Source organism: Gobius niger, assembly GCF_951799975.1.
Source record: "Gobius niger genome assembly, chromosome: 12".
NCBI classification, from domain to species: domain Eukaryota; kingdom Metazoa; phylum Chordata; class Actinopteri; order Gobiiformes; family Gobiidae; genus Gobius; species Gobius niger.
In genome coordinates this window covers 23534337-23559964 of record NC_136863.1, presented here as the reverse complement: position 1 = coordinate 23559964, position 25628 = coordinate 23534337, and the positions used below count along the sequence as shown (strand labels likewise).

At 44.6% G+C, this 25628-nt stretch overlaps 2 protein-coding genes across 2 annotated transcripts in view; both read right to left on the bottom strand.

Annotated features, from left to right (window-relative positions):
- pclaf (PCNA clamp associated factor) overlaps positions 1 to 25628 on the bottom strand; it is a 379199-nt gene that overhangs the window by 162381 nt on the left and 191190 nt on the right. The window lies entirely within an intron of this gene.
- The window catches only part of LOC306971413 (metabotropic glutamate receptor 8-like), a 125762-nt gene that overhangs the window by 69270 nt on the left and 30864 nt on the right, over positions 1 to 25628 (bottom strand). Inside the window, exon 3 of the mRNA XM_079567684.1 lies at positions 23345 to 23561. Within this exon, the coding sequence (XP_079423810.1) occupies positions 23345 to 23561 (217 nt within the window). The remainder of the gene's footprint in view (positions 1 to 23344; positions 23562 to 25628) is intronic.

The window sequence follows — 25628 nt, the reverse complement described above, 5'->3', positions numbered from 1 at the left end:
CTCACATGCACATCCCGCACCACACCTTTAGAGTCAGGGTTCGTCTGTATGACCCGCCCAAGTTTAAAATGGCCTCTGATTGCGTTTTGGTCACACAGCCAAACGATATCACCCACCTCCACGTTCCTTTGGGAGGTGTGCCACTTGTTTCTGACAAATAGGTTGGGTCCCGCTAGTTGGCTCCAGGATGTCCAGAATTTGTTGACCATGCTCTGCATTTCGCGCAATCTTCTGTAGGGGTAAGTGTCAAAATCGAATGTCTTTGTATCCCCACTGGGAGAGGTACGTCCAAGCAAAAGTGAATTTGGCGTAAGGTATTGGATTGTATCCTCACAGCTTTGCACTCTGGCATCTATTGGACGTTCATTGGACAGGTTCCCGGCTAGTTGCAGCACTGTTTGCAACTCGCTGTACGTGAGACTGGTTTCCCTGCCCAGGCTTTGGAGTGCCTTTTTGACTATACGAACAGCAGCTTCTGCAGCCCCATTGCGATGAGGCGAGTCTGCTGGCTGGATTGTCCACTCCCAGGTAGTGCCATTCTTTGCAGAGACCTCCTCCAACCCACTCTTGTCCTGCCTATCCAGGAACTCGTAGAGTTCCCCCAGCACGGACTTGGCCCCAATGAAATTTGTTCCGGGGTCAGACCAGATTCTTCTCGGGTGTCCTCTGATTGCAGTAAACCTCAGATATGTCATCAGGAAGCTTTCTGTTGATATTGCATTGACGAGGTCTGTGTGGATTGCTCTACTGGCCATACAACTGAAGACAACCCCCCATGCTTTCATTTTTACTCTTTTCTTCACTTCGTCCTTCACTAAATATGGGCCAAAGAGGTCGACTGCTACAAACTCGAATGGTGCTGCTGGGTTGGACCTCTCCTGAGGTAGGCTTCCCATGATTTGTTCACATCTCTTAGCCCTGGACTTCCTGCAGAGGAGGCACTCCTCTACAACTTTTCGGGCGATTCTTTGTCCCTGAACCACCCATGCCTTTCTCCTCATCTTCAGCAGTGTCGCAGCCACGCCTTCATGACCTTCGCTATGTGCCTCTCGTGCGAGCAGTACTGAAATCCATGCACCGTGTGGCAATAGGGGTACAGCCCTGGCATCGTCATTGAAGCTTTGGATTCTCCCACCACAAAGCAGAAGCCCAGAACCCGGGTCTTTATAGACAACCAAGCGATCTGTTGTGGTAGCAGGGAATGTCACCCCTTCTTGGGCTGCGAGGAAGATGTCTCTCAGAGCGTCTTCCCGCTCTCTGACAGTGATGACACCTTTGTCAGGCACTGCCTCCCACTTTTGTGACTCCAGTCTCTTCACCGAACCAGCAAATTTCTTTCCGGCCCTCCACACCGAGGCAACACTTTTCACCAGACGAGTCAAACAGCTGAACCGTCCCTCATCAACCAGGTGTTTGACGGCTGGGCCAGCTGGTGGCCTATGGGGTCTTTGGCTGTCCGAAGTCGTCAACTTTTTCTTTGTTTGGGCCCTGGTTAGCACCAATACGAATGACTTCTTCTGCATCTGGCAAATATTTTCTCTGGCAGCTGCAGCCACCTCTTTTGCCGACATAATTGGCCACTTGTCTTCCTGAAGGTTCAAGAACTGTGGCCCATTTTGCCATTCGGATCCTTCATCCACCTGTCCTGGTCCAGCCCCACGAGTGACGATATCGGCAATGTTGTACGAGCTAGGGATCCACCCCCAGTCCTCCAAGTTGGTGTCACTTTGGATCTCGCCAATCCTGTTTGCAAAGAAGGTTTGGAACCCATAACTCTCTCGATGGATAGCGCCAAGTACAGTCCGACTGTCTAGGAGATGGTACCACCGCTTTATCCCAATCTGAGAATGCTGCACGAAATATTTTTTCAGACGGCTTGCGAAGACAGCGCCACAGAGTTCAGCTTTGATTGGGTCCCCCTTGTGATCAAAAGGAGTTAACTTGGCTTTTGCCTCGACTAACCTCACGGTGGTACCTGCCTTGCATGTCCATCGAAGGTAAAGGACTGCCCCATAGGAGCTCTCACTACCGTCTGAAAAGGTGACTGCAATAGGCTTTGCTACAGCATCCAGCGGGGTCAGGGCCCTGGTGAACATGATCTTGCTGAGTTGCACATAATCCTCGAACAGATCAATAGCGTTCTCCCGGAGTTCGTCCGACAGGGCCAAATCCCATGTGTCTTTCACACCTGCATTTTTCGGTTTCGCCTCCTGGAATGCTTTCCGCACCAGAATTGTCCCTTTTTGCTTTATAGGCGCCGTTAGCCCGATTGGGTCATATAGCCCAGCGACTTGACTTAGTAGTTCTCGTCTTGTCAATGGATCTGGTGTTTCAGCCCGTACCTCTTCAAGCAGCAAATCTTGTCCAAGTCTCATCTTCTTCTTCCGTTTTGAGAAGTTTATTCTCACCATGACATGTAATTTGTCCTCCTGCACCTTGTAACCAAGCCCAAGAGCCTTACTGTCTTCTTCTTTCATTTGGTTCGGCAAGATGACAATTCTTGGCGACACCTCCTCTGTCTCTTTCTCTCTCTGTCCAGAGAAGACCCATGGTTTCAGTGCGAATCCGCCAGCTTCCAGGATCAGCTCCACATTTCTGGCTATGGTTTTGAGTCGGTCCAGACTGTTGTGGGACGTCAGGATGTCATCAACGTAGCTATGCATCTGCAGCACTTGACGTTCCTCATTTAGATGGCTAAACTGAGGGAGGTTTGCTGTTTCTCTCATGGCAAGCTGTGCAATACATCCAGCCGGCTTGTCACCGATATTTACCCTGGTGATCGCATACTCCCCCATCTCCTCCTCCTCAGAATCCCTCCACAAGAACCTGTGCAGGTGGACCTCGCGGTCTTCCAACCAAACAGAGTTATACATTTTTCTGATATCTCCCAGGGCAGCATAAGAACCTTGGCGAAACTTGAGTAGGACTCCGCGGATAGGGTTCAGAACGTCAGGGCCTTTCAGCAGGAGATCATTTAGACTCTGACCTCTATATTTTTGACTGCTGTTCCAAACGAGTCTTACCGGTGTTGTGACTGAATGTGGGTTAGGAGCAATTAAGTGGCTTACGTACCAGACCGGTCCATTCCAGCTGAGGAGGTTCTCATCCGACAGTCTTTTTGCAGCGCGGCGATCCACCATTTCGTGGACCTGTGCAGCGTATGCGGCTTTCCACTGGGGATCTTTCGCCAGCTGCTTCTCTGTCCTCAAGAAGGTCGCTTCCACTGCTTTCCTATTATTTGGAAGGGTGGATGGATCTTCGGCCCAGGGATAGCTCGCGTGCCAATGTGGCCTTTCGCTGTGTTCATCAGCACCAGTATACGACAAGCCGCTTTTTACCACCTCCAACTCTCGCTCTTCAGCCAAGGACATGTCTTTACCGCCGGGCTGACAGTTGCCGCAACGACATCCCCCACATTTGGGGTCACAGGCGGCCCCTATGCTTTCCCACTTCCACCACTGATAGAAGTCACGAGTAGTGGTTGTGGTATAGGACTCCCGACCAGCGAGTGAATCACAGATGACCTCGCTGTACTTCACCGCCGCAGTCCTCATGGATCTGGCAAAATGTGTGCGGGAATTGTGGGCCGAAACAGTGGCCTTCTCGAACAGTGCTGGATGTGTTCCCGCCACCGTCTTTCCTAGTGGTCCATCCCACAGCACTAGGTCCCCCACGCTTCGTATTTTCTGGGGAGCCAATCTGCCCTCCTTGTGGCTTATTAAGAGCTGTATTTCCCTTGGCCTTTTTAGTTCGTTGACAGGCACATCCGGAAAGAGATCATGGAGTTGTTCGGCTGTGACTGGTTGGTGAACGTCTGCAATCCGCTCGAGGCCGTAACAGACCAACTGGTGAGACTTGAATGTCCCTTTTCCAGTCCGGACCCGTATTTTCAGCATGTACCGTTTCGTATTCACAGTTACCTCCATACCTCCAACACCATGGACCACAAGCTTCATGGTTTCGCTCCTAAGGTTTAACCGTTGGGCAGCCTCGTGCGTTATGTAATTCGTATCTGATGCTAGGTCAAGAAGGGTGCCGACCTTTTGACCTGCGTTCGCTGTGACCTCAAGAAGCATCATGATGACCGGCCACTCCTCCAGTCCGTATTCAGCCAGTAGGTTTGGTTGGCCTAAGGTATGGGCAGAACTGGTCACGGTGTTGCAGAACACGTTCCGGCATCGTTCAGCAAGCTCAGGGGGAAGGCTCCTGACAAATTCCTCTTGGGCTTCAGTGTAGCTTTCTTTGCTATCTCCTCCCACTGTACTGACTTTGGTCCTGTTTGGGCACATGTAGATGTGGTGGGCAGCTACACGAGTGTCCTTGCAACCTTGGTTCTTGCAAAGAAACTCACTTTTGCAGTAGGCCCCGTCTGGATGTATCTCCAGACATCTTTTACAGGCTCCCAACCTCCGTGTAGCGTCTCGCTTCTCTGCCAGGGTAAGTGCGCGGAACTTTCTACAGAAATACAACTTCCTTTTATGTCCTCTGTCTCCGCAGACAATGCAACCTGACGATAGGTTTGTTCCTTGGTTTGTAGTCTTGGTGCGAGCCTGTTTTTGCTCATGCCTGTGTCCAGACGCTTCTCCACTCAGTTGATCCAACTCTTCATAGATGGCCTCCTGGCTTTGGAGGAACTGTAGGAGGTTGTCAAACCGCTCCTCCCGATCAGGGTCCCCACCTGTTTGTGCTGCATGGAGGAGCCACTCCTTCTTCAGCGCATCGGGCAATTTGCTTTCTATTGCTTTGGTTACTAGTGGGTTTTTTATGGCCCCTGTTTTGCCGAGGTCAGTTAAGTCTGATAAAGCCTTTTCCACTGACTGAATGAGATCGATAATCTTCTTTGGCTGCTGGCTCGTGATAGATGGGAGCCTTTGAAGGTCTTCTACTATCTCAATAGCAATGCTCGTCTTGTTTCCAAAGCGATTTCCCAAAACCCTAAAAATGTCCTCTGCTGTTTTGTGGCTTGACAGACGGAGATCTCTAGCGGTCTTGTCATCTATACTGTCCAGGAGCTGGAACTTTTTTATCTCTTGTGAGCCTGTTGGTTCACCTTGTAGCTGAAGGGCCTCCCAATCTCTTCTCCACCTATGGAATTCCCGCCGTATTCCGGTGAACGTAGGGAGGGCCGCGGGCTTTAACCTAATGGAAGGGGCTGATATGGGGGCGCTGGCAGCATATTCATGTATTCCCTTATCGGCGTCTTCTCTTACTTTCGCCCGTATACAATCGGCCTTCCTTGCTGTAAGCCTAGGAAGCAAGACCTCAAGGTCCGTCATCCGACCCTGAAAGTCTTGTTGATCTGCCGCCGGAGCCCAGCATTTCCATTTTGTTAACTGCTTTTTTGCTGCCTTTATCAGAAGCCCTAGGTGCTCCACCTCGAAGCCAAATGCCTCTTTATCATCGCTAGGCTCAATGGATGACACCCTGCTTGCTTCTCTCTCTGCGTTCTGCAGTGCTGGTACCAGCTCACCCTCTCCGTAGTTTCTCCACAATGTCTTTCGGATTAGGTCCCGTATCTCACTTAATTTTTTTTCACATTCGCTTACTGTTTTGTCCAGTTCAGCCTTCTGCTGTTCAGTTAGTCCGTCTGCATCATTGTCAGCGGCGTACTGTGCTCTGAGATCATCATTGGCTTCCAGGACTTTAGTTGCTTCCTGAGTGACGTTCTTAAAATTGTCTTTAAGTTCCTCATCCGACATTACTGCGTGTAGCCTTCCTATATTATTTGCCAGACGGGTGAACTGGCGTTTCGCTGTTGTCCGATTGGCTTTCAGCTGGTCTAGTGACATTGGCCATACCATCTTGGCTTGGTGAATGTCAGAGCTTGCAGAACGCCAGTCTGATCTTCCCTGCTGTGGTGTTGGCGGTTGGTCCTCAGCAGCGGTTTTTCACTGTCAAGTGTTTGTATGTGGCTGTGCAGATTCCCCACTCGAAAGGGTGCGTCTCTAAAGAAGAAGGACAGGACTTCACTCTTTCCTTTCTCTGTTGCTTTTATTTCTCTTCAGCAACAGCAGCGGCAGGTGAAAAACCTCAAAATAAAAGAACAGAAATACAACGTAAATCCACCAGTATTTGTTAACATAAGTCGCACATCTGTGGTTAAACTTATTTCAATTTCTTATTCTACTTTCTAATCATTATAATTTGATTTAGCTCTTGTCAACAAATATAATACAATTGTTTAGTTATTTAACTGGCTGGTTGTAAAATAACAATAGGCAATAGTCAAAGACCTAATTTCATTGTCCATACACAGTCCATCTCATATCCCGTTCCTCATGCCTATTCATAGTGTGGGCGTGGCATACGCCGCGTGTGGGTAGTACTGCTGTCCGGAGCTCCGCCCAACAGAGTGCAGGCGCACACAGCCACGCACACACAGCCACAATACGGGTCTAAGAGCAGTTTCGTGGGTCGCTTGCCGGCTGTTCTTCCGTTGTTTAGAGAGCGCCTGCTCAGCTTTTGGGCTCGGGTTTGGTCCGGTCTTTTGCTCGCGCAGCTTGCGCCAATGAGCCGACTTCCCTTGTCCCACCCGGCTTCTCCGTGCTGTCAGCTGCACGGTATTAACTACTTCCGTTGCGCGAGCCCACGGACATGTTTGTACCCTCCTCCGCGGGGGTTAAGAGGTGGAGGTAACACGCGGGGCGGTTCAACAGAACAGGCTGTAAGTACTATATAACAAGCTATAATGGCGTGTCATCATTTCAGTTGGAGCGTGCCTCAATGGGAGAGGCATTGGGAAGGGAAATCTGCAAATGTTTTCCATGATCTTTATTTGGAAGTGATTAGATTAGAACACCGCATTCGTCTCATGGCTGAAAGTCCTTTCATCTGACCAACATCAAGCACGTCATTCTGAACATTGTCTCCACTTTCGGACGCCTTTATCAGACAGTCAGTTGAAGTTGGAAGACGTTTAACTTTGTGACAGTGGATAGGTCCTGCCATTACAGAGATATGAACCATAAAGCAAGTAGAAATTTAATCCTTTTGACGGATACAGTTACTATCATGGACTTCTTCAAAGCGCGCCAACTCAATTTTAAGTTTGAGGCTGTTAATGAAAGGCATTTGATACCTAATTTCTTCTTCTGAAACACTGAAGAGGCACCAAGAGCCCCAGGAGGCCTCACAAGAGGAAACAAACCAGAACAAGACAAACAGGAAACGGGACAAACAAGGAGGCATCCGGGCAAGACTCACAGCTAAGCCACACACATCTTCTATCCCTTCTATTGCTCTGACTAATGTTCGTAACCTGGGAATAAAATGGATTATGTTGTATTTGTCTGCTAAGCTCTTCCCAGATGATGATGAAAGACTGTTGCGGAGCGGAGGGAGCGCCGCAGGAGGACGAGGAAGACCAGTGCTGGATACCATGCTCTGAAACAGGGACAAACCCAGGAGGCGGTGCACTGCTTCAGAGGAATTCCCCGACCTCCCAAAAACATGCTGATGAAGTTGGCCCACAATGGCGGCGCTCTCAGGACTAACCCAACACCTCAACCTCACCTCAGCGACACAAAAGCAGTTACTTACTTAAGAATGTTGTGATGTCATGATGTGAACGCAGCCCTTTTCCATTGCCTGTGACTAATTCCACAGCACGAGCAAACTGAGGAAGCCTATCTGCCATGACTTGGGTTTGGACAGATCCAAAAGCTCAGCAGTTTGATTCCAGCTCTGACACAGATTTCCGAGCCAGACTAAGCTAAGTGATTCATGCAAGCTGTGTCTGTCACTACTTGCAGATGCCAACAACAGAGGCCATTCACCCAGCTTCGCCCAGGAACAGGGTCATCTCCAGAGTTTCGATCCGTGACAAGTACAGCTGACTGAAGCATAGGTTCATCCACCAGACTGTACCTCTCAATGTGGTGTGCAAGGATTAGCTGCTATAAGCTTTCATCGATCTACCCCAAGGCAGTAGTAGCTTTCAACAATCAAACATCAGCAGTGAAATAAAAATAGAGCATCGCATTGTAAAGCGTAAATGTAATGTGAAACTTGCCCCGAGTGAAAACCAAATAGTGATGCTGCAGTTCAATTTATATTAAAGGGGCTAGATGCAAGCTTGTTCATGATTTTAGAGGCAGTTGTGGTGAACAGGTCTGGGCTCATTCTACACATTAGGACATGGCTGGAACATGTAGGGGGAGGAAAATACACTATTTCAACATATTTCAAATCTGTATAGTCCCTTTAATCTCTAATCTTCACAATAACATGTTTTATTGTTGCACTTATTGAGACAATGTTTCTCCATAGATTTATTTGGGATATTGTAAATTCAAGGGACATTTTCCCAAAATGCATTAAATACAATATCTCCATGTCATTAGCATTGCCAGAAGTTGTTTTCAGAGGGATTTTTGAATATCTAATTCTAATATCTAATAGTTTGAATTCCTGAAAACAAGGGGAAATCTACATTTTTACAGATTTTTCCACTAATAGCAGCTTTAATCTATATCCCAAATCCCCTCAGAAAAAGTCTTTGTAACTTATATGTCAACACAATAGAACCATACATTTAAACCCGGCTCGATCCATTTTTCAGATTTCGTCGTTGAAAATTTGGGGCATTTTTAGGCATAAAACGCGTTATTTTTATATGAAAACATAAAATGACAGAAAATGTCTCATATTTATGCCAGCATCTAAAGCAACAGTTTCACACTGTTCTCTCTAAATTTAAAAAGCTTCCCTATTCACCCGCGGCGTCTCGCCTTTAAAGAAAAGGAGGGGAAAAGGTACTATATTATTATTATGTGACTGTCCAGGGAGAAAATGTTTTGTGATTTCTTTGTAATTTTTTAAATTCACAGCAGCAAACGTATCAAGTGCTTGTTTTAGAACTACTAAATGTACAAGTACAGGGAGCAAAAAAAGAACGGTCCACAACACAGCATGACAAAGCAGTGAAGATAAGAATGTCTGAAAAGTTTAGCTGTAGAAAAAAAAGAACTCAACTTTTGGAGTAAACTGAATGGAAGATAATTCAAAAGTACCTCGTCACTCGCCAGCTCTGCTCACAGCCTTGTTTAAAGATCCTACAACAGCCCCATTAGGCCACGGTGCTGGTAAACACTTTTTTTAACACTGTGCCCTGACAGTGATGTATGGGGCCGTAGGCTTCATTAGTAAACATGGATTTTTTTACTCTTTTTAGCCCAACATTAGGCCCCCTAAAACCAACAAAGGCGTCTCTGTGAGAGGAGAGCTGTTGACATCCGCAGCGCAAAATAAATCTTTGTTCTAATTCGTCTGCTGCTTGTTGCTAACGAGGCCGGGATAATTGCAGGGCGCTACTTTTTTTTCTTTTTTTTCCCGGCAGCTGACGATGCCTTCACTTTCCTCCAGCACAATGGGAGAAAAGACGCACAATGCGAGCCCGGTGCCACTTTTGTTCCTTCCGCAGCGAGCTACAAAGGGGACGTAGATTATGGTGAATTATAATTTCTCTTTATTGAAAATCTGCAGAGACACTGATGACGCGCCGCAGTGAAGGTGGGAGGGGGTTTGAAAATGGGAACCGTACGAGCAGAAGAGATGATTTATATGGCTCATTTATCTACAGGGAATACAGGTGCAGAAGAGAGGTCTGATGCGGATTTTAAAGTAAACAGTACAATATAGCACCCTCCACTTATAAATCCATTCCTTATTGGGCGTAATGCTATCATGAGAAGTTTTGGACTTGCAATGATTTTCTTGTTAGTGCATTTTTGCCTCCAGTGCCAATGTTTTCACAGTTAAAATGTTCATTAAAATGGTTCATTTTCAGCTGGTTCTGTTTTGCGGTGTCTTTGGTTTGATCCATGGGCCAATCGTGCCTCGCTTAAGTCAGCTGTGGCTTTGAGTGTCTATAGTTCAGGGGTGCCTAAAGTGAAGAGGCCTCAGACTTGTTAAGGAGAAGGGCACGGTTTTGAGCCTCTCTTGATGCACCCGGGTGAATGTTTCACTACACTGAGCCGATCTTTTTTTGTTTGTTTGTTCGTAGCTGTGCATCTAAACCCGTTAACCCCTGCCTTAACCAAGTGCATTTTCTCCAGTTCACCTTTACCCAAATCTAAAAACTTACAGCGTCTAGGTCAGTGCAACGCCTCATTTGAAAGCTTAGACCTACAAAACTCATCTAAACGGATCTTTATCCTTGTGTTGTTGCCGCCTTGTCGTCACTTTTTTGACTTTTTTTCCATTGCTTTCTTGTTGAGTTTTCGTTACAAAAAAAGCAACAAAAGGGCAACAGAAAACTGACAAAAAAGCATAGATATAATATTTAAGAGATAGCCGGTGTTCCATTCAGCCCCATTCATTGTAATGGTCCCAAGTGGTCTGTGAAACTTATGGCTGCTCAATCTCCTCCTTCAAAGCCTGTTCCTTAAAGTTTAAAAATGCTAAAATTATGTATTTTCCTCCCCCTACATGTTCCAGCAATGTCCGAAGGTGTAGAATGAGCTAAGACCTGTTCACCACAACTGCCTCTAAAATCCTGCACAAAAAGGTGTCATCATGCACAAGCTTAATATAGAAGCTGCAGTTTCACATAAGACCTGAGGTGGCAGTAGTGAGTATAAAAATTACCAACTTGCAAGTAGCCCCAAAAAAGAAAAACACACACTCACGGGTTGGGTGGAGCCTTCATAGAGCTCCAGAGCTTGATTTACAAGTCAAGTCAATGCACTGAAAAGGCTTCCACTTTTTAGGGCTGACATACAAAAACTAGCATGGTTAAAAAATATTTCACCTACCCCAGTGTTGTCATCATAGACTGTATATATAAATGGACAGCTTCTGCTCACTCCTCCCCGTTTTCCATAATGACTACGGTCGTGGGGGAATTCATGGCGGATTTACAGACTCCCCCTCCCCAGCTCTGACGAAGCATGTTCCTAAAAAGGGCATACGGGCGGGATCTTCACTGTAGACTCGGCCCTTGCGTGACGTGTAGCTCGTGCTGCTCCAATGCTAACACTCCGACCCTCATTAACCCCCCAATGCCTTTCAATGGGGCACTAGCGGCAACATGGAGGTACTACAGCAATGGCGGAGCAATGGCGGCCTCTAGTGTCATGGGCATAAAGCAGAGCAGCCAGCGGCCATTGGTTGTCACCTGGGTCAGAGCAATTTTTCTGAAAAAAACAGTGTGTTTCCAAAGGGGACATTAGGGTGTTACAACAATGTCAGATCTCCGCCATGAGGACCATAAAGAAGCACGTTCCTCGTCCATTGCAAAAAAGCTACGAACTTGCAACATAACATCACAAAAGAGCTAACAGAAAGGTGACAAAAAGCGATGAAAATATAGTGCGGTTTCGTCACACATTTTTGTCACTCTATCATTGCTCTTTTGTTGCAATTTTCTTCCGTTTTCATCTGATTTTTCTGTTGCTCTTTTTGACTCATTTTTCAAGAAGCTGGAGAAAATGTGCTCAGTGGTTCAGGTGTGGGGGTTAAGCGGTTAATGAAAAGATGGGACTCACGCATGTAAACGTGCCATTTAATAGATCTTTCAGTTTGTGGTTTCAGATCAGGGTTTAACAACGGCAATTCAAGTCGATGCTCTATAGTAGCGAGTGCTTTACCGATTCAGTGTTGCAGCAAAGCGTTATAGAACAAGTCTGCAAGTTTCTCCAACCTCTTCGTAAGGTCGCTCTTTATGTTGGTTTAACAGACTCCGCGTCCTTTCCTGCGAGCTGCCAAGAAACAGTGCAAATATCAGCACCAACAGTCACTCCCTGTAATAAGGAATAGATGTATAGAGCCAGACTGTATTGAATCGATGTCCCCGGAGTTGCACAAAAGCTGTACTTCTGTATTATGAGTGGCCTGCCTTTCATTTAGCTCTCATTCTATAACACGAACACATAGTAATAGCAGAACATTTTCTCTGAAGCTGTTGCAGGTGCGAGCAAAAGGCCAGTGTGACGTTTTATCAGGTACAAATTCAAAAATCGCAAAACTAACTCTGCTGAGCTTGACAGTGGACATTTCTCTGCAACGTTTTTTTTTTCTTTTTTCTTTTCTTTTTTCCTTGACCTTGTTAGACAAAGCTTCTCGAACATCTTGCGCACACAATCGGCTGCCCTACATAAGGTCTTCAGCTGCGGGGAGATTCAGCACCACGGACAGCGAACGGTGCTAAAGCAGGGAGCGGCACTTCAGAGCGAGACGTGGCCTGTCCTGAATTTACAAGTGCAGAGGCATGAAACAATGAGATAAAGCACGGCTACGTTTGTGTTGCTATTCACACAGCTACACCAGCATCATATCAGTAATGGAGTAATGGAGATTTTAAAAAGTGAAGTAATGCTATTCCAGTACACGTAGAAGAATTTATACTCCACAGTGTGTTAGATATTTACCAGTAGTGACTCAGTAGCTAATTTATTATGTTCCATCTCTAACTGTACAGCTCTAGGATTAGTTGCAGCTGATTTTAAATGGGAAATGATACGCTTGTAACTGGCAGCGGGGGAAAGTACTTTGCCTCAGCATAATTAGGGCTGCCGACCGTTCCTTTCTTTTTCCTGATACAAATTATTTTACAGCAGCGAAATAAATACTTTTTTTTTTGTCATTGGTCAATCGTACAACGAAATAGTGTTCAGGTGTTAGTCCTGAGCCGCTGCGACTGAGCTGCGCCGCCATTATGGGCCAACCTGACCAGCATGTTTTTGGAGGTCGGGGAAACCGTAGCACCAGGAGGAAACTTGGCTGCCTGCCTTCAGTCTGTTCTGATCCTCTGAAACGACGCAGCGCCTCCAGGGTTTGTCCCCATTTCAGAGGGTGGTGTCCTGCACTGGTCAGCTCCACTTCCTCCCTCCTCTTCCTCCTGCGCAGCTCCCTCCGCTCCACAACAGTCTTTCACCATCTTCTGGGAAGAGCTTAGCAGTTAATCTGTTTTTATTCTACCTCCTCGTTTTTCCCTGTTTTGTTTCCTGTAGCGGCTCTTGTGACGCCTGCACTATGCTGCAGCTGTGGGGGCTCTTGGTGCCTCTTCAGTGTCTCAGGAGAAGAAATACTTGGTTCACGATACCGATAACTGAACAATTGTTTGATACCTATACACAAATATTTGACATCTACTAGAACCATAAAGCAGAACAATAATGTTAATTTCTGTTAATGTTAATTAAAATCATTTATTTGAGCTAAAACAACAAAGTCACTTCCTTAAATGCTTTCTCTGGACCAACAGCATCAAAACTTGGATCAAAAGATTTTTTCACAGTACCTGCTTTTGATAGGTAGTACTTTTTTCCTCAATGCCACACAGTCTCGTAACGTTTAACGGTACCCAGCCCTAAGCATAATGGACAGAGTAAAGAGAGTCATCAGGAGATCTTATTTGGATGAAATCCTTGATACGTAATGAGATTGTAATGAGAGCAAACCACTGTAAACACGTTTGAGCATACAAGAAGGGGAAAATATATTTTGGAAATAAAAATAAAAAAATAAAAAACAAAATCAGTGTGTACAATGTTTGGCCCTCCAAAGATATCGTAAATCTGTACTAATTGAAAACCAGTGTTGTGTTATGGGGGTTAATATTTACATTAATAATTCAGTGAAATTATGTTCTCCCCTCCAAAATGACCACTGCATCAGGTTTAGTCACCTTCATTCTGTGAAATGTGTGTCCCTCTATTTACATCCATTTCATTCATGTAAAAAAGAGGCTGATCGGACAGTTCCAATATGGCCGCCGCATTTGCCATGACAACGGCAAAGCTTTTAGAGCTCAACCATATGTCCGTTCACACTCCATCACATTGAAGGTGCGTTACAATACAATACTGATGGAAAGCAGAAAAACACAACGCATACATATAAAAGAGCACATCAGATGGGGATAGAAAAGGTACAATCCAAGTGAATCTCAGTGTTTAGGACTATAATCATTGCTCAAACTCCAACAAAGAACGATGTGCGAGTAGAGCAGAGCACCGTTTGACAAAAGAAGAAAAGCAGATTAACTCCAGCTTCTGCAGACGGAGAAACCAAGCCCCCCTGATCCAACCGACCGTCGGCAAGAACACAACACACAGAAAAGGCAGAAGAGTGGAGGGTCAGCAAACCACAGGGATTCAATATCTCCTTGAGCATTTCCCTAAGGTTCATATACATGCCCAAAGAGAGGTGTCAACATTAAAAATCTTACTAACAAGCAACACTGCAAGTATAAAATTAACACATTTCACACAATTTACAAAAAATACATAACGGTTGCTTAGTTGGTCACGGAAAATCTACTAAAAACGATTATAATTTTCAATCAATCATCAGCACAAGCGCATTTTAAACTCCGCGGGAAACACACAATCTGCGATCGGCCTGTTTGATGTTCTCATCAACACTGTACCGAACTGTATTTTTGAACTTGAAGCGGCCTCGCAGTGTGGTCTCGCATGGGAGGCAGCCGGCAGCCTGTAGTGGCAACAACAGTTCAAAGACTTCAAAGGCCAAAGAAAGGAGAGAAGATCGTCTTGCCTCTGTGTTAAATGGGATTAAATCAGAGAGAGGAAATCATCATTTAGGAGGAGGGGGAGAGGGGGCGCTCCATAGATGCGACTGAAGCTGCCTCTTAATGTTAATGGGGTCGATGATTCTCCAATGGATCATTTCAACCACAAACAAGCGCACGCTCAGATGTTAGAACCAATTATCAAGTCATCACGAGACTGACTTGGTTGTTGTACTATAAGAAGATCAAAGGTTTTCATAAAGTAGTCATTTGGACTACTTTCAAGTTGACTTTTGAACTCATTCAAGACTTTTTGTCAGATCTTAAAGGTGCACTATGTAACTTTTTTAGTGAAAAAAAATAATATTTGCGCGTATTTGACCTTTTAGTGACTCAGTGGTGTTATGGGTGCAGCACGGCATCTTTGCTTTCCCTCACAGTGGCGTCTATGATGCTCCAGAATCAATTGTTTTGGGGTTTCTGGACAGTTTCAGGACTTTTTCTGGTACGAACCCATAAAAACAACGGATCCTAGAGAGTCATAAAGGCCACAGTGAGGGAAGCAAAGGTGCCATGCTGCACCCATGAAGCCACTGAGTCACTAAAAGGTCAAATATACACAAATATAAATATATATATATTTTTTTCACTTCAAAAGTTGCATAGTGCACCTTTAAGTTCTGAAACTTCATGTTGCACCTGTGTTATTGATAAACTACCTCAAGTCTTTTTTTCTTTCTATTTTTCAAACATCCAGGGCCATTTGAAGTCTTCTTGAAAATATTGTTTTTGAGAGATTGATATGATAACCTTTAAAGCAACACTGTGTAATATTAACATAGAACCACTAAAACCAAGACAATAAGAGTTTTTGTAAGGCTACACAGGCTACTTTAAAATGCATTGGTCTCCTTGTGTCTCCTTGTCTTTAGTAAGTCGATGACTTCTCAATCAGCTGGTCCAACAGTGTGTGGCCTCTCATAGCGCAAAACGTGAAAGTTACAGGTCAAGCGCCTCTAGTGGCCAAAGGTTACACAGTGTTGCTTTAAATCTTTTCCAAAGTAGTGCTTGAAGTGATTTGGAATGAAAGTTTGCGCGACAAAAAGGTATAGCAAAAGGTCGACTGGTGATTGGTTGAAATAAACAGAAGTTATGTGATTAACTTCTTAAGCCCCGCCTTCTTCTCGTTCGACTTCATTAGCATGGTAGCGTACCAAAAAAGCATCAAAAGAAAGACAAAAAAAAGCAACAAAGCAACGGAAACGTGACAAATATACAATGAAAAATGCGAGGAAAATAAATCTTCAATCAGTTTTGTAGGTCTTAGCTTTCAAATGAGAAGTTACTGTATAATCTAAAGTTCAGGAGCAGGACCACACCTCACGAACGCCCTTTCCAGTCTCCGCCCTATTGATACTTCCCAGTCCATCTCTTCAGCGTTCCCGTTCACGTGCCCCAAACTCCCACTTTTACTATTTTTTCATTCTACTACAAGCCCGAGAGCTCATCGTCTCCTCATCACTTTCCTCAAGCCTCATCTATACTTGTTTTAATAAAGTTTATTCCACTCCATTTGGGGTTCTGGTCCTTGAGATTTTAAGTAAATGCTTCAGTGCAGAATGATTATCGTGTGGAAAGTAATGACTCATTAGCATATACTGGTTTATATAACTAAAGCCATGAGTGAAATGAGCCATATGCTGGATGCAAATACCAGTTTATTGCCAGCGCCTGAACAGTCTCGCCCAGTACCTCCTACGGACAAAGTATTGCTATACAGCCTTCTCTGCAGCTGATGCAGTACACGCCTGAGGGGAAGAAACCTCTAATCTGTTTTTATGGAAATCCATCCCCAGCACACGGCAAAGCTTCTTCCCCACAATCAGCACTTTGAAACTACAGAAACGAGACCCACGTACAACATATTTAACACATGTGAACACTGGTATATTCATAGGGGTTTAATCATCTGATCAGAGAGCTTCCCGCAGCTGGGATTTGCAGCGAAACAGAAGGAGACGGAGCTGGGAATGGCGCGCGATTTTGTAAAACGATCCACAGAGAAGCTTTTCCCTCCAATCTCCTTAGGAATCTGAAACACTGCCACGCATCTCGAATGCACAACACGCTGGGAGGAGCACAAAGGACTGTAGAGTCCAGAAGGCAGCATCATGAGAGGAGCCATTTGTGGGGGATTTCTCAACCAACATGTTTGATTTAGTTTGTCTAAATAATGCACGACGGAAGCAATGAAAAGGTAGATGAAATGCTAGGAATTGTGTCATTGATTTGAGGTTGAAGACGGTGTTTTAACCATGTGCTACTAACTTGCGCCTCTGGAGTTAAAGCCAACCTTTGTATCACTGTGCCGAGGATACAGCAGATTTATTGGCATATTGATTGTAGCAATGCATGTCACCACTTTATTTACAAACCTTTAAGGGGTATTGGAGATAAAAACAGTTAGGACTTATAAACAGAGGCGTAGCTTGCCATAGGGCAAGGCAGGCAGCTGCCTGGGGCCCCCAACAAGGGCCCCCATGAACCAACCTGTTATTCAGAAGGCCCCCATGAACCAACCTGTTGTTCAGATGGCCCCCATGAACCAACCTGTTTTTCAGAAGCCTGCAGTAAACACTTGATATACACCGTTTTCCTCGTGATTTTGGTGATGTAGTTACATCATCTCTCCACCAATCCTCCGTGGCGCTGTTCATCCCTATCCTGCTGCTGCTTTAGTGAGTCATGGTTCCCTAATGTTAACTTATAATGAGCAGTGGACAGACTTTTTACTCATGGCTCCACCACATTATAATTCTAATAGTGAAACCAGTTTATTGCAACACTCTTCATGACCTAAAGAACCTCAGTCTTCTGTTCTGAGGAAAACAGCAGAGAACTGCATTATGGGAGTTGTCAGGTGACCAGCTCCTGCTCAAATAACGTCCTCGCTCCCAGTGCGCAGTACACCGAGCAGTCACCAGAGGGCACCCTACCGACATTCTTGCTTCGGGCCCCTTGGCACCCTTGCTACCCACTGCTTATAAGGCAGAGCAGAGGAAGAACTATCGCCACTTTTACAACTTGCACTTTTCATTTAACTGTTTGTAATCAAAGTATCTTAAAGGCACTATACCAAATTATTATTATTTATTTTTTTCGTAATGGCACAACATATTTTTTCTCCTCATTTAGTATATTATAATTTCAGACAATTGTGGGATAAACACTGTGCATAAAATTCAAAAGTATTTGGACGAACTTGTAGGTGCGTTCTCTAGCATTTCTGTGAAAGTGACTCTGAAAAGTGACCCTCTAAGTTGTGAAATGTGCCGATAAACTCGTCCCTGTTAAGAACTGAGATGCCACAAATATGCTAGAAAAGTGAGGAATGGATTTGGACAACAACTAACATTTTAATTCAGAGGCTTTTTTCCCCCTTTCTTTCTTTGTAATTTAAAACAAAAAACAGGTATAGTGTCTTCGAAGGAATAGGCCACAGTTATTCTATAATGTGACATGTTCTTACCTGAGCTTAGACGAGTTGATACGTACCTGTCTGGTCTTTGTGAAGCCCGTTAAAGAGCTTGGTCACTTCTAACTTCACCCCTGTTTGGAGCTCAAGGAATATACTGGGAGAGGCCAAATACTAACAACATCTTTGGTCGTTGTGCGTGACTGAGCGCACGTGTAAAGACCGGACAGTTACGCATCAACTCATCTAAGCTCAGGCAAGAACATATCTCAGTAGGTAAAAATGGTGTCCTCCATTTAGTGCATTCTGTAAAAATCAACGGCCCACCCCTGAAGTAGAGTGACCTCTCATTCATGGTGGCTGATATCACAGGAAAAAGCCACCTCATGTGTCCAAAATGTGCTTTTTCTCGTTGCCTCGTCCCCAATGAAAAGCTCGGCTCCCAAGTTTTAGCTTTTGCCCCCGACTTGTGAATTAATACGTGGAGCTAGTATCTTTTTATTCAAAAAAGCTGTTAACTTGATCAATACCTCGCATTGGTCAGTGAGTATCAGGATCAACTAACTGAGTCTGACCTACTATCTGCTCGTTAATTGTCTGTTGTTCAAAAACACTTCTTTTTGCAACTCATGACCTACTTTACTCCGTATTATGCCTCTCATTATCAGACTATATCCCTCTTGGAAAATTCCGCATGCCCCTTTGGTTCACTGCTTGCTCTGGTTTTGGACATGCCGTGGCAGCGCAGATGAAACACAAGCCCCTACAAGCTGCTCGTTACAGTTCGGACGTTTAATCGATTCAGAAATCCATCCCGATTGGTCCTCTGGAGAGGCCCGGGCCGAGCGGTGGACATCTGTAGCACTAATGGCCTCCATATTCAGCTGCATCAAGACGTCTCTCTGCCCACACGGACCTTATCTGCCCATTAAAACGCCGTGTGCTCCTTTGCAATGTGTTTTTTTTTACTTTGCAAACCGCAGGCAATGGCTCAAAAACAAAAAAAGTATAGAAATTAATTCAGGCAATGTTGTTCTCCGTCACAATGGCAACATTATGCAGCACGTTTTATCAAGTTAGAATAATCAGGAAGACATCTTTGTCATAGATCCCATGTGTAAGAAAAGTTATGGAGATAGTGGATATCCTTGTCTTAAATCACATATTCAATAATTCACACACTGTACTTTTGACCAAAATCTCAATTTGAGGAAAATTAATTTGCAAATTAAGAGGACAGTAATTGACGGCAATCATGGAGTAGGCAGAATATTGATTGAAAAAATGCAATATCGTGTCTCCAAAGGTATCTTCAAACGTCCAGGTACATAACATTTCTCTCTTCCCTCCAGACTGGAATAAGCTGACGTTTCATGACCAGCCAGGGCTGTTTTTGACTGAGGCAGTGCCACATAACAGCGTACAAGCAAACTGCCAAACCACAAAAAGTGAATTTCACTAACTGTTATGATCTGTTGCTGCAGGTCGGTCAGGTCTAGGTTCAGCAACACTTGTGCAGCGTTTCATGTGAACACAGGAGCTCGTTTTCCCGAGATGTGACATCATTGCCCCCAGTTGGTTTGTGTTCATGTGCCTTTAATGTCGCAAAGTGGGGATTTTGATGCCATCCAGTAAAAAGTGTATTTTATCAATGATTAGCGCTTAACTGAGCTAAGCATCTGAATTTGACATTAGCGTTTTAAAAGCTAAACTTTGGTTTGTTCACTTAATTAAAATGAAATGTTCTTTTTGCTAGCATTGATGTCGGGAATTTCTCTCGCAAATGCTATGTTACTCCAAAGACGACGACTCACACTAAACAGTTGATTATCAGCTGATCTTTCACCCATGTTCCCCAGTTGTTTTCCCCGGTTGAGCGAGCGTTCATATGCATTCCAGAGGAGCACATGAACGCATATGTGCCCATAAAAGGAGATCAGCTGACTATCTGACGATCCTGAATGACCAGTTTATTCCATCAATGGATTTCTTCTTCCCTGATGGCACGGGCCTATTCCAAGATAACAGTACCAGGATTCATCAGGCTAACGTTGTGAAAGAGCGGGTCAAGAGAAATAAAAATGGCACTGATGGATTGACCACAGAGTCCAGATCTTAACCCCATTGAGGATCTTTGGGATGTGCTGGAGAAGGCTTATCGGTGGTCACACTCTCCCTTCATCAATGCAGGATCAATGCCAAAATGAAAATGTTCTGTAATCAAAAGTAAAGGCACTCCAACCTTTATTATTTTTGGCCAGGCAGTGTATTTGAGTCGGGATGATCCATCTATTTCACCAACAAGAGCCAGCAGGTGAACCGAACCACAGTACCAGCCACATCCTCCCGCTAGACTTGCCACACCGCTCACACAATACAATTACCATAAGGTTATTTTAATCACAGAGGGCCTGATAACCTCGTCGTGACCTTTCTGCGGTAATTACATCAGAGTCGGTCACACAGCGGGGCCCTCATCGACTCGTGCACGCTGAGAGGAGGCAAACTGAGTGGCATTTAGCAGGTCATTCAGCAGGTGATGCCCAGCCAGGGAGTAAGACATTACTATGGATTGGAGTGATAGTGATGACAACGATTGTTATGGATATGCAAACCAAGATCAAAGTCTGTGAATGTGTCAACAAACAGGGTGGAGCTTATCGCTTTTTGCCATTGCAGCTCAGTCTCTGAATATTATTTAGTCGCTTTTGTTGTTTGGTTTAGCTTCGAACACAAAGTGAGCAGGATTATTGGGGGTTTGTTTTTGGTTTATAAAGAACTGTGGCCTGTGCGATTTTTAAATGTTTTCATGGTGTATTTTGATTCTCACATTCTCTCTAACTAAAAAAAAGCATTATTATTGCCGCTGTACAGCACTTTGGGCAGCAATGGTTGTTTTGCCTAAGCTTTTTAAAGGTGCAATATGCAACTTTTTATGTGGGAAAATAAAGTTGATATTTGTGGGTGTTTGACCTTGTAGTGACCCAGCGGCTGTATGAGTGGTCAGTATTTACGCCTTTACTTTCCATCTCAGTTGTCTCTAAGACGCTCCAGGATCAATTGTTTTGGAAAGTTTTCACTGTTGAGGGACCCTCCCACCTGGAAACCTACAAAACAATTGATCCTGGAGCGTCGTAGAGACCACCGTGATGGAAAGCAAAGGCGCCATGCTGAACACACGCAGCTGCTGGGTCACTACAAGGTCAAATACGCACAAATATCAACGTATTTTTTCCACATAAAAAGTTACATAATGCATCTTTAAAGGAATAGGCCACAGTTTTTACATACTGAGATATGTTCTTACCTAACCGTAGCCGAGTTAATATATCCCCGTCTGGTCTTTGTCCGTGCGCTCTGTCACGCAAACGGAGCACATACGCAGCCTCTCCCACATGTCATATAGCTCCAAAAACGCTCACGATAGAAGCTACCAAGCTCTTCCACGTGTTCCCTATTTAAATAAAGTTACGTGAAGTGTTTTCATGCGAAGTATATTTACACAGAAATGTACATGTCGATTTTATAAGCAGATAAAAAGGGGCACTATATTGTGAGGCGTAATGATACAGGAGCAAAACGTCTGCGCAGTAACTCCTAAAGACTTCCCCCGCTCACCTCCGTCAATAGAAGCTGCGTGACTTGTAGAGAGCTAGCAGAGAACAGTTGAAGAAGCATCGATAACTTGTGAATAATGCCTTTTACGTGCATCGTGCCAGGCTGTGATAACAAGCAGAAAGTATATAGTGTAGTAATGTTTCACAGATTTCCAACTCACCCCGGACGACGACACAGGACTCAGGACCTCTACCATGAGGTAGGAATGCGCAAGCACTTTCCGAAAATATATTTTCTGCTTGTTGTAAAAGGCTCTCTACAAGTCACGCAGCTTCTATTGACGGAAGTGAGCAGGGGAAGTCTTTAGGAGTTACTGTGAGGACGTTTTGCTCCTCATATCATTACGCCTCACAATATAGTACCCCTTTTTATCTGCTTATAAAATCGACATGTTACATTTCTGTGTAAATATACTTCGCATGAAAACACTTCACGTAACTTTATTTAAATAGGGACCACGTGGAAGAGCTTGGTAGCTTCTATCGTGAGCTTTTTTGGAGCTATGTGACATGTGGGAGAGGCTGCGTATGTGCTCCGTTTGCGTGACAGAGCGCACGGACAAAGACCAGACGGGGATATATTAACTGGTCTAAGGTTAGGTAAGAACATATCTCAGTATGTAAAAACGGTGGCCTATTCCTTTAAAACGCAACATGCAAAACAACCATTGCTGCCCAAAGTGCTGTACACAGGCAATATATATGCTTTTTTATATGTGAGAATCACAATACACCATGAAAACATTTTAAAAAATAGCAGATCAAACAACAAAAGAGATATAAGCTATATAAATATAAGCTATATAAACTTGATCTTGGGAGTTATGAAGAATAAAACACAAATCCCTTCAGTATATATGCTTGCTATGCATCCAACTATAAACTCCCTGAATGTTGTGAAACTCGCTTTGAACCAATTCCCTATGAAGAGTTTGGATAATAGAAACACATTAGACGGGAATGAGTTTGAACCACAATTTAAACATTATGTGCTTCCTCTGTCATTGTTTGTGAACAAAAATATCTGCAGGATCTTCATGTTTTGATATTTTATATAATATATTTTATTTTAACTGAAGGAGCAGTTTTGAAGCTTTGCCAGCATGGAAAGACAAAACAAAGACTAGCTTAAAGCAGTACTAAGTAACTCTTCCCCCTAGAGGCCATAAGCGCAACTGCAGGTGTCGTAGCAAGTTACGATTGTTTAACTTATTAATTGTCTTGGAGAGTAAATACTACGCCGACAGGAAAGGCGAAGGGGGAGAGGGTTACTGTGCATCCAATTATACAATGGAAATATTTTTTTTCACTCAAACTTTGCTGTAAATACTGTTTAAAGTGACGTTAGCCCGCAGTTAGCTTTGTCCGTTAGCATGTTAGCTTCTTCTTCGTGATTCTATTAGTGTGTATTGCTTTTTCCGGACCGGTGGCAGTCAAGTTGCAAACATGGTTTTCTGGTCAGAGACACCAGGGGGAGATGAAAGACCCTCCAATCATCCCATAAACACTTGTATTACCCCCACAGGGACTATGGGAAGGATTTATTAAGGTAAACACGTTACTTAGTACTGCTTTAAAGTTAAGCTTAAAGTTTTGGTCAAATGTAGGTTGACTTTTTTCAATGAGGAGACATAGTAACTCAACATGTATGAGCTTACGACAAAAAGCAGATGAAACAGTAATGCTCAACTTAAAGGCAAATCATAAAAAAACATTTCCGTGTCTTCTTCGGACCAGCAGTTGTAGAAAAGAAAGCTGCGTTGACAAAGCGGTTCCTACCCGTCTCTCTGGAGGTCTGTACGAAAGCCTCCACTCCGCTCTCCCCGTAGTTGCCCTCGGAGGCCAGCGTGGAGACAAAGTTCCAGCCCATAGCGGTGACGATGTCCAGCATGGCCTGCGCCTGGTACGAGTCCGGAGGCACCACTCGAGAGAAGAAGTCGTACCGGGTGTTGTCGCTGAGCTCCGGGGCCGTGGACGCGTAACTGATCTGAGGGATCTGTGAGAGGGAGACAGCAGAGGGACAAGAGGAGACTTTTACACATGGTTTAGTGACTCACTTGACGTGGGAATTGGTGGGAAACTTGTCGACAGCGCAGTGCAGAAAAAGTTCTAGCCAGGATCTGGGTCAGTGCGAGGACCTCGTGGGAAGACTGTTGATGATGAAAAGCAGAGCACCCATAGGAACAGGAATAATTTACTGGGCAAAATTTAATGAGAAAATTATCAACTTATGCTGGAATTGTTTGGTCCAAAGCAATGTGTGTCGTAGCTCTCAGTCATCAAGGGGTGGTTCACTACAGGAAACCAAGAACCGAGACTTTAAGAATGGCTTCTTTACTTTGTACACTGTTTGATGTGCTCTTGGGTGTTTCCTAAAGAAAAGAATCCTTTAATGTCTTGCTCTAGTGTGTGTTTAAATGTGTTTTTAAATTGCTTTCACTACACAGCATCTGTTAACATTACGTTTTTAATACGCGCTGACAATGAGCCATTTCAACACACTTCACAGTCCTTTGTTACCAGACCCTCCCGCTCTAATGAAAAAACAAGGGCTTCAAATGAACGGTTTTATTGTATTGTTTTCATTACATAATCCACATAAAGCAGAGGCTGGACGGGCCATCGGGAGCACCGGGGCTTTATCTGCACATTTTTAAACCCCTCCGTCTGCATACTTTCCTGAGTTATGGTTCCCGGTTACTCACTTATAATTAGCAGCGGGGCTAATTTCTTGGATATACTGTTGGCTCCACCACATTACATTTGCCGATATAAGTGAAAAGAGTTTATTGTAACACCAATCAGAGACAATGTATGCAAAGAAGTCCTTCATGGTTGTCAAGTGTCCTCTCTCCTAGACAGTGCAGTTTGAAAGAAGTTGACTTCCGTTTCCCAATGAAAGTATATTTAGCTATATTTGTGTTTTTGGGCTGTGGTGGAGTGGAACCTCTTTTTTTTTTTTAGCTTTGAACCATGTGGTAACATTGATTACTTGTCCATAACATACCAGGATTACTTCAAGTCGTTCATGCAAGTTTGCGTTTGGCCTCTCTTCCTCAGCAGCTGATAGTATGGACTGAGCAAATTGGCCGTCTGTGTGTGTGTGTGTTGTGGGGGAAATGTTCGGTCATAGCTCAAGATCGCAGGACTTAGGTGGTACAGTGAGACAGGGACAAAGATTTTAAATAAAATCGTTGTACGACCAAAGACGGGCAGCGACCCACATCAGGCAGTGTCTGAATCGAGGATAAGTCAGTGTCCCGTCAACACCACACCACCGCCAGAGTCACAAGCAACAGAGGCAAGGCAGGAGCGGGTGCACTTCCACAGAAATCAACACCGCTAGCCTGCGGCACTCGCCTCAGCCAAACAACACAAATGCTGAAACTGCTACAGTGCCATAACAGACAGAGCTTGCATCTTAGAAATAGAAGTCGAAAATAGAAAAAACTTTATTGTCTACCATGCACAATGATGGCAGAAATGTGCCTTTGGCTTGCTCATACATTCCCTGCACATTGTTTTAAACCCACAATCCATCACTGGACCAAATCTGAACTGTCATGTATGTTCCTCACAGAGCCATTAATTTGCTAGCATGTCCGTCAGCTAAAAAATGAACGCTTGCATTCCCTGTTTTATCACTTTAGTCCAACGATTACTTGCAGAGGGCGCTCCAGGCCTAGTTGAAATGCAGGCTCCATCTTTTCCATCTCTATAGACTAGGCATAAAATCTTAAAAGCTTCTTAGGGAACTTAACTGTAAAGTTCACGACCTTGCTTTGTCCACCCTCCGGACAGCCGGTTCATGCATCTGTGGTGGACAGTGCCACTGACTGCTGCTTGATAATGGGCCCTAACAGGAACGATTGAAGGCCTGATTGATTTCCCTTCAGCTCCGGTTGGGGCCGGCCTCTCATCAGGATTCAGAGCGGTGCGGGACCGCGGAGGCAGACGGACAGCTCCTAGGCCCGCGGCTATACAAGTGTCAGTCAGCAGCACAGAGAGGAGACAGGCTGAATTAGAGCGCTGCAACTGTAAATACTCAGCTGTCTACGGAGGG